This window comes from Acomys russatus, chromosome 8, assembly GCF_903995435.1.
Source record: "Acomys russatus chromosome 8, mAcoRus1.1, whole genome shotgun sequence".
Lineage (NCBI taxonomy): Eukaryota > Metazoa > Chordata > Mammalia > Rodentia > Muridae > Acomys > Acomys russatus.
Window position 1 is genome coordinate 21,858,042 of NC_067144.1, and position 16,856 is coordinate 21,874,897.

Here is a 16,856-nt window from a genome sequence, read left to right on the forward strand (position 1 = left end):
GGACTGGACAAGCAGATCACAGGTCACTTTCATGTGCCCATGTGCCACTCAGCCTCACTCCCTTTGAGCAAGTCAGATATGGTTATGTAGCACAATTTCTACACACATACACCAGCTGGAGCCGGCTCTCCTGCCCTCCTAGTGCCCACTGCCCTGCCTGTGGAACTCCTGTCTGCATTCCTAAGGCCCTGTGCCTTCTCCCGGAAGAATGTTGAATGTCGTGTTACATTACGTGATGCCTTTTGTTTTGTTTTGTTTTTGTTTTTTGAGACAGGGTTTCTCTGTGTAACAGCTCTAGCTGTCCGTCCTGGAACTCTCTCTGTAGACCAGGCTGGCCTCGAACTCACAGAGATCCTCCTTTCTCTGCCTCTGCCTCCCAAGTGCTGAGATTAAAGGCGTGTGCCACCACTGGCCAGCTTCTGTTGTCTTTTTTTTTTTCTTCCTGAGACAGAGTTTCTCTGTGTAACAGGGTTAGGTGTCCTGGAATTCTCTCCGTAGACCAGGCTAGCCTCGAACTCACAAAGATCCACCTGCCTGGGATTAAAGGCATGCGCCACCACGCCCAGCACATTATCTGTCATATTCGCCAACCTCTGATAAACTCGATGTCAGTGAAGGACAGGAAGTGACGTTAGGTGTAAGGCACTGTGTCCTGGTTTCTCGTGTCGTATCTTAGCAGAAGCTCACAGCAAACCTTTAGGCAGATATTATTAGGCCAGGGTTACTGGAGAGGATGCTGGCCCCAGTCCTACTGCTTTGACCTGTGGTGCCCCCCTTTTCTGTGCCTCTGGTCCCTGCTCCTCCTGCAGGGGCTGCTGCTGCTGTATGGTGCTTACCTGGCTGGTCTCACCAACCACGTCAGCTCTCCTCCAGTGAACCAGTCCTTAACCATCATGGTCGGAGTCAACCTCCTGCTCCTCACTGCTGGGCTGCTTTTCGTGGTGACCAGGTATTTGCACTTCTGGCCCAATCTGGTCTTCGGATTCACGTCTGGAGGGATCTTCGTCTGTACAACCACCGTGAACTGCTGCGTCTTCCTTCCCCAGGTATGCTCAGAGGACTCGGCAGCGTTCTTCACAGGGCATGGTGGGTGGGTCATTTTACTTTCTGCTGACACCTTTCCTTGCAATTTCGGTCAGAAGAGGGGCTGGAGCCCCCTCTGTACCTCCTCAGTGCCTAGGAGAGGACAGCTCCGCTCCTCAGTCAGGCCAAAGAGAGGTGCCAGCGGTGAGGCCTGTTTCTTTTCTTTTCTTTTCTTTTCTTTTTAGACAGGGTTTCTCTGTGTAGCCTTTGCTGTCCTGGACTCGCTTTGTAGACCAGGCTGGCCTCAAACTCACAGCAATCTGCCTGCCTCTGCCTCCCCACCACTATCCGGCCCTGGCCTGTTTCTTAAGGTGACCTCACCCTTGCTTCCCACCCAGCTCCCACTCTGCTCCTCTCCTCTTCTGTACCCTTTCATTTATTGGCCCTTGAGATGTATTTTTTATTTTTGTGTTTGCTTGCTTGCTTTTTGTTTTTCACTAGTCTGGAAAAAAAAAGACTTTTGGGGGTGGGGGGGGGGTCACTACATAGCTCCAGAACTTACTGTGTAGCCCAGGCTAACTTTAAAGAGAAGAGCCTTTCTCTTTCTAATTTAGGATTGCAGGTTCACAGAGAACTCTATGACATAGAATGGTAATACTAGCCAGGTGTGGCTCTAATCTCAATGCCTGGAAAATGGAGGCAGGAGAATCAAGTCACCCTCAGCTACACAGTGAGCTCTCCATCCTCCTTATCGCAGGGAAACACAGAATCTTCCTTTGTTACAAAAGGAGCAATTAAAATACTTTTCCTCCCCAACACTCGGGAGACAGAGGCAGGTGGATACCTGTGAGTTTGAGGCCAGACTGGTCTACAAAGTGAGTCCAAGAAAGCCAGGGATACACACAGAGGAACCCTGTCTTGAAAAACCAAAATAATAATAATAATAATAATAATAATAATAATAATAATAATAATAATAATAATCCTATTACAGAGGTTATGAATAGAGTCAAATAAAGGAAGATGGTGGGAGCAGAAACAATGCCCTGGCAGGCAGAGAGAGAGAGAGAGAAAGAGAGAGAGAGAGAGAGAGAGAGAGAGAGAGAGAGAGAGAGAGAGAGAGAGAAGGAATCCTTAAGCCCAGGAGGAGAGCTCTGGTGATTATTCTCTGGGCTGATGGGCTGCAGGGCCTCATCTATCACGTTAATGAGCTAGCCACTAGATGCTTTCTTTTTCCCTCTTGCTTTCCCGTTCCTTCCCCTGAGGCTAGCCCCCATTCTGATCCCCCTAATGGCTCATCCCACTGTTGACTGATAGAAGGTTACAGTCAACTTTGGGCTGTTGTGGCATGACCCATAGGCACTTCAGTCTCCTTTCTGCTCACTAATTCTCAACAAAACATTCAAGCAAGTATACAAATCAGGGAGTGGGGGAGTCATCGTGAGCATCTGGGTGCAGCTTTTGTGCCATGAACTGCAGGAACTTTTACAGCATCTTACTGTTATAAGGACTGGGCTGATGAAGGCCACACAGAGTGGAGGCTTGTAGGGGGGCGGCCCTCCTCCCTGGGAGATGGGAGGCAAGAAGAGACTTTTCAGAAGCCTAGCCTTTCTCCCCCCCCACCCCCACCCCAGACAGGGTTTCTCTGTGCAGCCTTGGCTGTCCTGGACTCTCTTTATAGACCAGGCTGGCCTTGAACTCACAGTGTGCCTCTGCCTCCTGAGTGTTGGGATTACGGGTGTACGCCACCGAACCTGGCTCCTTTCCTTTCTTGTTTGCCTATGAATAACTAGGCATTTGCTCTGTCGGCCTCCCTTATAGCTAAGGGTGTCCCCTTAACACCGTTTGGAACACTAGAGGTTTCCTGGAAGGCTTCTGAGAAACTTCATACTGTGCTGGGGGGTGGAAAACGGTAAACACTGTTGGCGTCGCTCACTTCTCTTCTTTCTGCCTTGAATATATGCAGGGTCTGCTGTGATGATGGCTATAAGCTTGTGACCAATAAAACATACCCATTACACTAGGAGACTAGAGCGCCTTCTGGGTAAGGGTACACATTCAGGAGGGGAGGACGCTAAAGGAAAGCGTACAGGTACAAAAGAGAACAATTGTCTGGAGGTTTGGTGACGACACCTTCTTCCACAGTAGAAACTGTTCCAAGATAGTTATTTTGCTTGGTCAATAGGATTCCAAGGACATTGCCTCTTTTCAACAAAAGCAAACCACAAAGCCAGGAATCTGGTCTTAGATGATGAAATATTGAATAAGGATGGGGGAAAAAATGATGTTAAGTTGACATGAAGCATTGAATAGGCAATTTGGACGCTGCAAAATATTGAGCCAACAAATTATATATATATATAAGATCTAGAGGCAGAATTCATGACAAACAGAGGTCTCAGAGCAAAAGAGGGGAAGGAAGCGGGAGGAGGAGAGGGGGAGGGAGAGAGAGAAAGAGAGCGAGAAAATGAATCACCAGGGAATTCTGAGAGAAAGGCTTTCTGGTTTGAGCAACACACCCTCTGAAAGTGGAGGGGACCCACAACCTAGCCATGCTGTCCCAGTTTGGATTTCTGCTCTGCACTCTAACCCCTTGGGTCCTGTGCCTCAGACGCAAGATTTCTGCCTTCTCTGGCGTTTGAATCTCGGCCTCTGTGCTCAGCAGATTGCCTTTTGACTCCCAGAGTTTACCTTCAGTTGCCAACTGTGCAGAGAAGGGAATCGGGAGGGAACTGCTTTTGAGTCCGGGAATGTGGTGGGTGGGTGGATGACACACGGTGAATGGGTGCAACCTGCCCGTCTCTCCCCTGCGTCACCCCTTTTCCTCCTGGTTTTCTTGAGGTTCTTTTCTTCTGTTTTTCTCTCTCGAGTTGTTTTTTCCTCTTGAGACCGTGATATGAGACTAGACTATATCTTACGGTATTTCATTGGAGAAAAATGACTGACTGACGTCTGCCCCTAAATTGATTTCTCCTCTGACTCAGAGATGTTTGGTAGATAGAAGCGCGGCTTTCCCCCGTGAGACTCGCACTGTGTCCCCTGGGGCTGTGACACAGCTGAGCACTTAAGGAAAGGCCTCTGAGGAGAACTGGGGTGAGTCCCGGAATGACCAGAGCCTTCAGATCCGCTGTGATGTGGAAAGGTCTCTAGGCGGCGCTGGGGAGCAGGGGGAAGCAACTGTAAGGCAAGGGACCCAAGAAGCGTGTACACAGGCTGTCAGGAAATGCATGCATGTGTCTCATGCCAAGCGCTGAGGTCATCGCCAGCCATCAACCCAGCCCCTGCTTCTGTGGCCCGAGTGTAGCCCATCCCCCACCCTTCCATTCCATTCCGAAAGGCTAAATTCCGAGGACATTTTTCTCTTCCAGCCCACATAGAGGACTTGTCCCCTTTACCTCGTGCCCACAAGCCCCTGGAGAACAGTGAAGAAAGGCTCCCTTCATTTATTCAGATACAGTTTGGCCACATCTTAGTCACTAGGGACAGGCGGTGAAGCGCAGGGTCCCTATCCTCTTTAAATCTGGTGGGGAGCAAGCATAAGAGGAATTAAAATACGTGTGCTGAATGCTTTAGAAGCTGTCCCAGATTTTCCTAGAACTCATGGTACCATCCCATCAAATGGGCATTGGAGGTCAGTCTTGAGACAGAAGCCTGGAGCAGATGGGGAGAGGTAAGACAGGAAATGAGAAACAACTCCCAAGAGTAGGAGGGGCTCCAAGGGAGGACCATCCAGACTTTACCCTTCTCATTTTATTACATTTAAAAAAGTATTTTATCTGTGTGTGTGCATGTACATATGTGTGTGTGCATGCCATGGGGCACGGATGGAGGACCAACGTGCAGGAGGAGTTGGGTCTCTCCTTCCACTATGGGGGGTGGGGGTGGGTCCTGGGATTGAACCCAAGTCACCAGGCCTAGTGGAAAGCACCCTTACCCACTGGACCATCTTGCCTTCCTGCTCCTTGCTATTTCAAAATTAAATTTATTTTTATGTATATGGGAGTTTTGCCTGCACATATGTCTTTGCACCATGTGCATTCCTGGTGCCCACAGAGACCAACAGAGGATACCAGGGTCCCTGGATCTGAAGTTACTGACAGTTGTGAGCTGCCATGCGGGTACTGGGAACCCTGGGGTCCTCTGGAAGAGCAGCCAGTGCTTTTGACGCCTGAGCCATCTCTCCAGCCTCTCTTTGCTATTTTTGAAATAGAAGTAAGTTGAGAAGTCAGAAAGTAGTTGCCTGTTATGGATGTCACATGGATTCCCACTGGTACTAGTTCCTGTGACTGTGGTAATAATTGCCAATGGCTTTAAACAGAACAAATCTGGAGAGATGGCTCAGAGGTTAAGAGCACTGGCTGCTCTTCCAATGGTCCTGAGTTCAATTACCAGCAAGCACATGGTGGCTCACAGCCATCTATAATAAGATCTGGTGCCCTCTTCTTGTACAAAACACTATATGCATAAGAAATAAATAAATATTTAAAAACGAAAACAAAACAAAACAAATGTGTTACCTTGCAGTTCTGTAGGGAAGATATCTGAAATGGGTCTAATTTGATTAACATCAAGGTATCCATAAATCTGCAATTTTTCTTCAGACAAAGGGGGAGAATCTCTTTTTTTTTTTTTTCCTCTCTTTAAGATGTATTTATTTATTATTATGTATACAGTGTCTGCCTGCATGTACATCTGCAGGCCAGAAGAGGGCATCAGATCACATTATAGATGGTTGTGAGCCACCGTGTGGTTGCTGGGAATTGAACTCAGGACCTCTGGAAGAGCAGTCAGTGTTCTTAACCTCTGAGCCATGTCTTCAGGCACCTTTTTTTTTTTTCTTGTCTTTTTTTTTTCTTTGTGTGTGTGTGTGTGTGTGTGTGTGTGTGTGTGTGTGTGTGTGTGTGTGTATGTGTTTTGTTTTTCAAGACAGGGTTTCTCTGTGTAGGAGGGTCTATTTCTTGACTTTTCACAGTTTCTAGAGCCCACCTGCGTTTTTTAGTTCATGCCCCCCTCCCTCTTCTGACCCAGCAGTGGCACCTTCATGGCCATTCCTCCTCTTTACTGTCCTGGAACTCACTCTGTAGACCAGGGTGGTCTTGAACTCACAGAGATCCACCTGCCTCTGCCTCCAGGATTAAAGGTGTGTGCCACCACCCCACAACTCCTCCTTTTTTACATGGACTCTCATAACAACATTGCTCCCCCACCTGAATATTCTAGACTAATCACAAAATTCTGTTTGACCATGACCAAGGCAATTCTTTCTTTTTTTCTTTCTTTTTTTTTTTTTTTTTTTAAGATTTATGTATTTACATATTATTCTGCCTGCATGTACACCTGCATGCCTGAAGAGGGCACCAGATCTCATTATAGATGGTTGTGAGCCACCATGTGGTTGCTGGGAATTGAACTCAGGACCTTTGGAAGAACAGACAGTGCTCTTAACCTCCGAACCATCTCTCCAGCCTGCCCCCCCACCCCCAGGCAACTCTTATAAAAGAAAGCATTTAACTGGGGCTGCTTACAGTTTCAGAGAGTTAGTCCATTAGCATCATGGTGAGAAGCACAGCAGCGTGCAGGCAGACTTGGTCCTGGAGGAGCCAAGAGTTCTACATCCTGATCTGCAGGCAGCAGGAGACTGTCCCACACTGGGCGGAGCCTGAGCATAGGAGACCTTAAAGCCCGCCCCACAGTGACACACATACCCAACAAGGCCGCACTCCTAATAGTGCCATTCCCTATGGGCCAAGCATTCAAACACAAGAATCTATGGGGGCCAAACCTTTTCAAACCACCACACTATTTTGGGTAACAGTCAACAAGCTTCAAGGATTCAGAGACAAGAACTGTAAAAAAGTGATTACCCAGCCTGTAGAATTCACATTACCCAGAGGCCAGAAACAAAAATTTACAAGTCCTTTGGAGGAAGTACCTTCATTCTTGGAAAGTGCAAGAGTCCACTCCCAGAAAACACAAGAGTCAAGTCTCAAGGCCCAGGACCTTCAGAAAGGAGGGATCAAAAGGAATTGGAGGGCTTTGGTGAAAGAGTGCCTTCGCTCCACCAGCTCAGGGAAGATGAACCCAAGGCTTGATGTGGCATTATGCCTGTGTTGAGCCGGTCCTTGACAGCCCTGCAGAGATGGCTTTACAAGGGGTGCCGAGACTGGAGGGTAAGAGGTCTCTGACCTCTGCCGCTGGGGTCCCCTGTCGTTCACATCTTAGGCGCTCGCTAGGTAGACACACGGTCTCAGTAGCTCTGCAGACTCCTATCTGTCATTGTGAAAGTGGGCCAGACCATGCCTCCACAGATTGCTTCCCAAGGACAGTTTCTGGACCACCCCCACCCCCACCCCCCACCTTCCCCAACATTCTGTCTTTTTCTCAGTTATATGAGAATCCAAGATGTAGCAGGTAGTGGTGGGAGGTGTCTGTCAAAAGCGATGTGTGACCTTGGAAAAGTGACACTCCTACAAGTTTTCCTGTTAGAAAATACAGCCATGTGTCAGGCCTGACATTCTAATTTTACTGAGAGATGTTGTTATTGTTGTTTGTGGTTTTTCAAGACAGGGTTTCTCTATGTGGCCCTGGCTGTCCTGGACTCACATTGTAGACCAAGATGGCCTCAAACTCACAGTGATCCACCTGCCTCTGCCTCCCGAGTGCTGGGATTACAGGTGCGTGTCACCACACCCAGCCAGAAGTTGGTTTTCAATTTGTGCTTTAGTCATTAATTTGGCTTAGAAGGGCTCCAACGATGAACAGGGCTCTTGATAGCAGAAAACATCTCACTCAACAACTGAAAAATAATACGAATAGCTACATACAGCTGGAAACGGCTTCACAGACACTTTATTGTTCAGTTGGCTCCCAAGCTAGAGCTTTGGAATGCTGCTGCAGTCGTGTCTCTCCTCTTATCTCCTTTGACACTTTGACAACAGAGAGGTTGTTTTCGATCATATTCTGTCTTATTCTTGGGCACTTTAAAAGCGTGAGACCTTAACGCTCTCCGTGTTTTTCTGTCATTGCTGTCTGTGAACGCTGCGGAGCAAATGGCATTTTAAGGAGTAAACAGCATGTGCATTTGTGCGTCGGTGACAGTGTCGTTCCTCAGTATTTATGAGAAAAGAGCGAGGGAAGTGTTTCCGGGTGTGTAATTAAATAAATAACACGTGTTCTTCTCGCAGCTGAAGCAATGGAAAGCATTCGAAGGAGAAAACCAAACAATCCGACGCATGGCCAAGTATTTCAGCACTCCCAGCAAAAGCCTCCACAGCCCATTTGATGAGGATCAAAACTGCCACTTGAGGGACGAGAAGAGCTGCATGGAGAGGCTCCTCACAGAAGTAAGCTGCACCTTGCCTAGCAGGCTCCCGGTGAGGAGCTCTAGCCACGTGAAAGCAATCCCACAGGCCCCGCACCCCCCACATGCCCTCATGGCCCCCCACGTTCCTACTGCCAACATTCTCTGTCCCAGTCAGTCTTCTATTTTCCCCAACAACAAGCAAGACCTCACCATCACCCCCAGTGACCCTGGTCCATGTCAGCCCATGCAACAGACAGGTGTAGACTGAGTCATTGTGCTACATGCTGATGAACAGGACAAGCCGGCTTCCTGACCTAGTGGAGTTCACAGTCAAGTGAAGCAAAGGAATATTGATTAAGTAAATATTTCACCTAAACCGTGATAGACAGGAAGAGCTGGAGATGTGGCTCGGCCGATGGAATGTTTATCTGGCAGGCGCGAAGGCCAGGCTTTCGTCCTGGGACTACTAAGCCAGGTGTGGCAGCACCTGCGCTTGGTTCCAGCATTCAGCAAGTGGAGGCAAGAGCATCAGAAGTTCAAGGTCATCCTGGGTTACATAGGGAGTTGAAGGCCAGTCACCTGGGACTCTAGCTAAGAAGAAGGGGGGGGGACTAAAAAAGAAAAACCTGAAACTGTGCTGAGAATCAGGAGAGACGCCTTCAGGATTGGCAAAGGAGACTAATAATAATGGGGTGGTGGAGGAGAAAAGGAACATAGCAGAATAGTGAGGCAAGTCTCTGTATGGAGGGTAATGACGAAGAACAATTGGCCAGGTGAAGACTTGAGGGGGAAAAAAAAAAAAGAACTCCATGTAGAGGGAACCTCATTGTTTCCAACAGCCTGAGCTCCAGCAGACCGCGGGGTCCCTGAGGACAGTCCTTACACACAGCATGCCACTGTATCCAAGATCTGCTGGGTCCCTCTGACCTCACTGACTAACAGGAGATCTCAACCTTCTCATGGCCCAGCACTTCCAGATGTGTCTACAGATGTTGGGTAGGGGTGAGCAAGGGTCTCTGAACGCCATCACAGCACCAAGGTGGCTTAGGTGCCTCAGCCCTTCTTAATTCTGCACTTGAACCTGAGCTGGCCCCCTCTCCCAGATGAGCATAAACATGGGCTTGAGTCAAGCATATGGGGAAAAGAAAAGTTGAGGCCTGTGCTCCATAAGAAGGTGGTACAGCCAGGTGGTTGGTGGCTCACGCCTTTAATCCCAGCACTTGGAAGGCAGTGGCAGGCAGATCGCTGTGAGTTTGAGGCCAGCCTGGTCTACAAAGTGAGTCCAGGACAGCCAAGGCTACACAGAGAAACCCTGTCTCAAAAGAACAAAAAAACAAACAAACAAAACAAAACAAAAACCAAGAAGGTGGTACAGGGCTTATGTGAACAAATTAGTAAGTATTTTGACACTAATTAAGCCAAATTATATAATACATATGTACACACACACACACACACACACACACACACACACACACACGCACAGAAATAACTATTAGGGAAACCAGACATTTTTTTTTTTTTCTTTTGATAGAGGCACTGGGTCCTGAGCCTGACCGACTCTATGAGAGAACAGTGTGGGGAAAATTTCAGAAGCATCCAGATGCCAGCACCCCTGAGCCCTGCTTCTCTAGCACCCCCACAGTATACCCTCCACTCTAGACCTTCTTTATCCACCAGAAAAAAACCTCTCCTCCCTTTACATTGTTTCAAAGCCAGATTTCTCTCCACCTGGCAGTGGAGTCCTGCACGCCTGGAGCTCTGTAAAGTCTTTAGAGAAATGTCTCCCCTGGTGAACAGAAGGCCTGAAATTTGGCTAGAACCAGCAGGATGCTTTTCATTTAGGGCCGGCTGACACTGGAACAGCCGAACCAACTGGAATGGACTCTTTAGCCTTATGGTAATTTTTCTTTGAGCAGCCCTGTTTCCCACGCCGAAGCTGAATGCGCTCTTTCCAAAAAGAAACCTTGAGTCCACAGGGAAAGAGCCCTTAGCAGGCTCAAGTACACAACCAGCAAAAGGCTGTCTCTGCTGCACGGCCTGTGCCCGAAGAGGCCTGAGAGGCAGCAGCCAGTCCTGGGGACCTGAGGTTAGCAGGCAAGGGATGGTTTACTCCGCATCCTGGCTGCCAGCCCTGCCCCTTCCCTACACCAGACAGCACCTGTCCAGCTAAGCTCACTGGACCTCCTCTGCAGTTTTTGCCTTTGAGACAGTGTCTAGGTAGCCCAGGCTGCCAACAAACTGTGATCCTCCGGCCTCAGTTCCCCATGTACTAGGACTCTAGACAGGCACGTCACAAGCGGTTTTTCTCATTCTTGACCTGTTGCCCTGGAAGTGGTGAAGAGCAATGGCTGCCCTTGACCTCCCACTGTGCATGAAAGCAGTGGACCGACTGTCTGCCCCCTTAGCCTGAAGGCCCTCCCTTCCATGTTCTGCTGCAGAGGAAGCTGCCATCACCTTTTCTACCTGGTACTAGAGAAGTGAGCTGTGGACTCCTAAGGCCTGTGCCCCCATGCAGTTGTGACATTTTGCTTCCCACTGGGGACCAAAATAATGATTGAAAAATTCATTTAAAAAGCTGCTGCCCCGGGGAGGTCAGATGCTAGACTACCATGGCAGGACCTCACACCATGCCTCTATTTAACATGAAGCCATGATGAAAACAGCCCTGCTTCCTTTTGTGGAAAGAGGGAAATTGACCGTTTACATCGAAGCTGTGGTCAGCCGGCTTCAGGTGTTTGCCTGGCTTGGAGAAGGGCATTCTTCCTGTTTGGAGAGTCAGACTGTCCTATACCGCAAAGCCATTTGAAGACAAGGCCCAAGGAAACAGAAGGCCTGTTTTACCTCTGGAGCAGTGTTTCTCAACCTGTTGGTGGCAACCTCCACAGGGTCACATGTCAGATATCCTGCATATCAGATATTTATATTACAATTCATAATGGTAGCAAAATTACAGTTATGAAGTAGCAATGGAATAATTTTTTGACTGAGAGGGGCGTGGTGACCACAACATGAGGAACTGTGTTAAAGGGTCGCAGCATTAGGAAGGTTGAGAACCGCTGTCCTAGAGCATGGTTGTCTCCTATGGCATTTTCTTGCCTGCTGGGCCTGGCATGAGGAGATGCAGGGGAGGTTTCAGGAGTGGGTGCCGGGGAGGAAGAAAGGGGCCAAGTCTCTACTGAGAAGCCATTTTGGGTTCTCTGACACATCCCTAACAGCACAAGGAGCCTGAGTGTCTCCCTATCACTTGTGGACTCTGTTCAAGGTGGTCTTCACTCATCCAAAGAGAGCCAGGCCTACCACTCCTCAGGAGGGGAGAGTGAAACTGGCAGGTGGAACCTCCCCTGAAAGTCCCTCCCACCCGCTCCACTAGTCTCTCACAGGGCTTGGCCCCTCTTCTGATGGGAAACCAGGAGAGCCAGCACCAGTAAACACTGCCTCCTGATTTCACACAGGGACAGCGGGCTTACTGGACCACTACGAGTTTACTGGAAGGTTTTACTCGGTGCACTGCCCCTTTAAGTGAACATTTCTGACTGGGTGTCCTGGCACATGCCTTAATGCTTGGGATATCAAGGCAGGAGGATTGCCATGAACCTCAGGTCAGTGTTAGATAGTGACTTGTAGGCCAGCTGGGGTACAATGTGAGACCCTGTCTCTAACCAAAGAGAACCGCTTCTGGCCAGCGTTTGCACGTAATCTGACAGGCAAACATAGGCTCAGTCCATGGCCAGGCTGGATTGTTTATTACGGTAAGACAGAGTCCATTCTTTAGTTCCTAGGGCGGCATTGTGTCATCCAGATTGCCCCTTGTTGGAGCCCGACACTCGCCATCTTCCCCACAGTCCACTTCATCCACCCTGGACCATCCAGTCCTTGTGAGACTCTAATCACTGGCCCTCTGCCTCGACTATAGAACTCCCTAAAGGAAGACACGCAGTCTAAGCTAGGCAGCTCACAAATGCACTCTACAAAGGCAAGAGGGCAGGCATGCCCAGACACCCACCACCTGCTTGCACCCGCCTCTACTTCCTGCCCCACATTTGGGATAGACAGACTTCGGCAGCTGCCGCATGTCTGCCCTCTGGGGCACAGTCTGCTTATCCACTAACTTCTGCACAGAAGGGCAGTATCTTGATGGCAGAGCTGCTACCCGCTCCCTTACTACTTCCTTTATCTTCTGGGCTATACTCTAGAGCTACTTAATTGAGCTTAAAGCTTCTATAATTATATATATATATATATATATATATATATATATATATATATATATATATATATATATATATAGTTTTGTTTGAGACAGGATATCTCTGTGTTAGCCTTGGCCATCTAAGACTTGCTTTGTAGACCAGGCTGGCCTCAGAACTCACAGCAATCCTCCTGCCTCTGCCTCCCTGAGTGCTGGGATTAAAGGCGTGCGCCACCATCCCAACTCAACACAACACTTCTTTAAGAGCTACTAATAGGCCGCTTAGGCCTCTCACACCAAGAGGCCCTGCCTCTTCCAAGGAAGTGTTGAAATCAAATTGAGATTCTCGTTGGCTCTTCTTAGCTCCAGTATCAAAGGTTGTCTCAGGAAGTTCCACCTTTCCTTTCCCTATTCATCCTGTTTTCCAGGGTGTTTTACAAAAGACGAAACATTTGTCTTCAAGTTTGTCAAGCCTGGAGATGTGCTTCAGATCCGTTTGTGGCTTGCACAAGTGTGAGAAACCTGAGTTGGGCAGTCCCAAAACACTGTTTAGGCTGCTGCCCTACAGAGGAACCTGACCCTCTTGGGGCTGGAGACGTTGCGATGCTGAGGCAGCTACCAGCAAAACTGAAAGCTAGGCCTCTTTCACTGTCACAAACAGCAGTGCACAATCTAGGCCCGGGAAGGGGAGAAGGAGGGAGCCCACGGTAACAATACATCTTATGGCTTCTCCTGGCCTTCACAAGTCAGTTACTGCACTAAACACTTGGCGTGGGTCTCCAATGGCACACTTTGCACCGTAGAAGGCCTTGTGCACCTCCTAGCAGCGTCTTTTGTTGAGGGTCTTGTTTTTTACTCCACAGAAAAACGCGGTAATTGAAAGCCTGCAAGAACAAGTCAGCAACGCCAAAGAGAAGCTGGTGAAGCTCATGTCTGCAGAGTGCACCTGTGACTCCCCGGAGTGGCCTGTCCCAGCTGCAGCCTCCGCCCACGGGCTGGCACTACAAGGAGCTTCGGAACACCCTGTTGCCTCTGAGAATGATATTAAAATAGCTGCCGAGAACTTTCTCCATGCCTCAGTGGCGGCCACCCAGCGCATGCAAAGCCCCGGGGCATCTAGGAGGGACACCAGCGCCCCCTCTCCAGACCAAAAAGACAACATACCATCGAAAGAGTTTTGTGACCATTTGGATATAGGTTGCAGCCAGAAGCCACAGGCTGAACCAAGTGAGGATCCTGAAAGAAGACATCAGGGACCCATGGCCCCCAGCCAGAGTTTCATGGCAGATAGAGTAGCCCAAGACCCTCATATGCCTGGGCAGACCTCAGAGGAACTTTCAGAGAGGCTACCTCGGGTCAGTTCAGTAGTCAGAGAGAAGCTTCAGGAAGTCTTACAAGAGCTGGATCTGGGTCCTGAGGCTCCCCTTTCCCCAGAACCTTGTTCCCAGCAGCTGTGGAAGAGTACCACCTCCCACAGCCCCCAGAAGCTATTCCCGTCTAAACTGGGTTTCAGCCCGTATGTAGTAAGGAGGAGACGGGCAGCCCAGCGGGCTCGCTCCCACATCCCTGGCACTATGTCCCTCAATAAGGGGCGTCAAGCAAATAGTACTGTTTCCGGTGCACAGAGTGGGCTGATTGTGCGAAACAGAGACAGCCCCAGGCTAGACCGCCACAATGCAAGACCCAAGGCACCAAAGTCCTCTCCTGTGAAACTGTCACTACTCTCAGATCCTCCCCAGACACGGGGTACCTTGGAAGGAGGTAAACAATGCCAGACGGAGGCTCAGGGGGCCAAAGGATGTGACGTAACTTTTCCTTGCAAACCTTCCACTTCTGCCCAGGCTCAAAATCCCACCGCCCCATGCCTGCCCTCTTCACCAGCTCTGCCCAAGCAGCGTCAGCCTCGACCGCTAGCGGCCACTGGCTGTCCTTCCTTGTCTTCTGGGTGCTACGACCTGGACAGCGAGTCCAGCAGCTCAGACGAGTTCTTCTGCCGCTGCCACCGGCCCTACTGTGACATCTGCTTCCAGAGCTCTTTGGATTCCAATGACAGTGACACATCAGACAGTGACCTTGAGCCGGCTTCGGGGCTGGCCTCCTGGGAGAAGCTGTGGGCTCGTTCCAAGCCTGTTGTGAACTTCAAAGATGACTTGAAGCCCACACTAGTGTGAAAAGCGGCGAGGTGGGGCTGGTCACAGAGGTCAGTCTGGGTCCCACAGAACCCGGGGTGGTGGGAGGAGAACTAGATCTCAGCTTTGGGGGACCTGATTGGCGCCATGCCTTAACCAGCCTCGACTGTGTTCTTTCCTCCTCTGAAAACGCCTTGATCTATGAAAAGGAGGGCATAGCCCACTCTGCTACTACCTCAGAGCTCTAGTGAGGGACGGTAGAATATCTCCTTACACTGAAGGTGCTAAGCAAGCAGAGAAAGTTGCCCAATTCAACTCTGCCTGTATTCTACGAAACTCTGAATGCATACCAAGTGGCCAGCTGCCTGGCTGGCTGCACTGAAAAGATGGAGGAATAGGCTTCTGCAGAACCACTGTGACCCACCAAACTAGCCTTTCAGTGAACAGACCTGCTAGGTAGATGAGCCTGCACCTCCGTTCCTCCAATCCACAGGAGGGGTGGCTTGCTTTCTGCTGAAGGCGGTAAGCATCATTATAACGAGGGTCCACCTTCTGGCTCGGCTCAGCTCAGCTTGGCTCGGCTCAGCTCGGCTCGGCTTGGCACCCCCTACCCCACTTCTTGCCCACACACTACTAAGACACCTCACTCACCATGATCCCCAACATAGTTTGCTGACATGTGCCCACAGGCTTCTCAGATTGTTTTCCTGGGCTCGGTAGTACCTGGAGCCTGTCCCCTGCTTTCTCCCAGTGACACACTATTCTACTTAAACACAAGAGGGGGAGGGGAATAAATGACTGGCAAGAAGGGCAAGAAAGAAAGAAAAGAGGTTGTGAACATTTCACCCAAGTCTGGCTTGGTACTTGGCAGTACCAAATCCCAGTCGTTCCTAATGAAAACCCTTTGAAATAGACACTCATTGTTTTTGTTTCTGATTTTGTTTTGTTTGTTTGTTTTTGTTTTTTGAGACAAGGTTTCTCTGTGTAGCCCTGACTGTCCTGGATTTGCTTTGTAGACCAGGCTGGCCTCGAACTCACAGCGATCCACCTGCCTCTGCCTCCCGAGTGCTGTGATTAAAGGCGTGCGCCACCACACCCGGCTTAGCCACTCTTATTTCTACAGCTAGGGACCAAGAGGCTTAGAGAAATGAGGGGACTCCCGCCCCCCCCCCCCACTACTGCTGAAAAGTGACTAGTGGAGAATTTGCATACATGACTGAAACTGGGCGTGAGTGGCTTTCCCCAGGGACCCTTATCCCTCTTCATGCTTTTAGGGGGTGGCAGGCAAGATCTAGGAGATAGACAGTTGAACAGAGGCAGAGTGAGCTGGTAAGATGTCTTCACCCTGCAATCCTAGAGAACTCGGGCCATTGGTACAGAGTGAGTTCCAGGAACTCTGACCCACTGGCATACTGCATCAGCGCTGAGTGCGGTTTTTGTGAAGGAGTTTGGATTTGGGGCGGGGGCATTGGACACTAAACATCTCACAGATGTGTCACAGACTCTCAGGTCTGCTGCCACCTCCTGGGCCTCCAGGTGCTTACCCACGGAGGCTGTGCTGGGAGGACAGCATCTTCGGTACAAATTTCACAATTTATTTTGTGTGTGTGGGGGGGGGCAGTGTTGTAGTTTCCATGTGTGTTGTTTGTATGATGACCTCGTGTTACCTTAATAAAAGAGAAATGACCCTCAAAATAAGTCTCTTTTATGATGATAATCTTGCAGCCAGGCACAGTGGCACACGCCTTTAATCCCAGCACTCAATGGGGCAGAGGCAGGTGGATCTCAGTGAGTTCAAAGCCAGCCTGGCCTACAAAGGGTGTCCAGGACAGCCTGGGCTACACAGAGAAACTCTGTCTCGAAAAAACCCAAAAAGATTTTTTTAAAGTGGGTCTTCCCACTTCAAATTAATAATTATACTCTTGCACCGAGAAGGAGGAACCTGGGGAAGACCAAGCCACTGGAAGGAGGTAAAATACAGAGTTGCTGTTGGGCTCTGAAGGTTCCAAACACTTTTTTGGCAAGCGTCCATTTGGTTTTTTTTTGTTTTGTTTTGGCTTTCCTGGTACTCGCCGTGTAGACCAGGCTGTACTCTAACTCACAGAGATCCACCTGCCTCTGCCTCTGCTGGGATTAAAGCCATACACTACTACTGCCTGGCTAGTTTCCATTTGTAATAGACTCTCTGATGATCTCTTTGTACAGGTCC

General features: G+C 49.5%; 1 protein-coding gene across 1 annotated transcript in view; it reads left to right on the forward strand.

Annotated features, from left to right (window-relative positions):
* The window catches only part of Gpr156 (G protein-coupled receptor 156), a 61,979-nt gene extending 47,132 nt beyond the window's left edge, over positions 1–14,847 (forward strand). The window contains exons 7-9 of the mRNA XM_051150433.1: positions 810–1,046; positions 8,208–8,366; positions 13,382–14,847. Of these exons, the coding sequence (XP_051006390.1) occupies positions 810–1,046; positions 8,208–8,366; positions 13,382–14,689 (1,704 nt within the window). The 3' untranslated portion in view covers positions 14,690–14,847. The remainder of the gene's footprint in view (positions 1–809; positions 1,047–8,207; positions 8,367–13,381) is intronic.
* Positions 14,848–16,856: the final 2,009 nt, after the last annotated feature.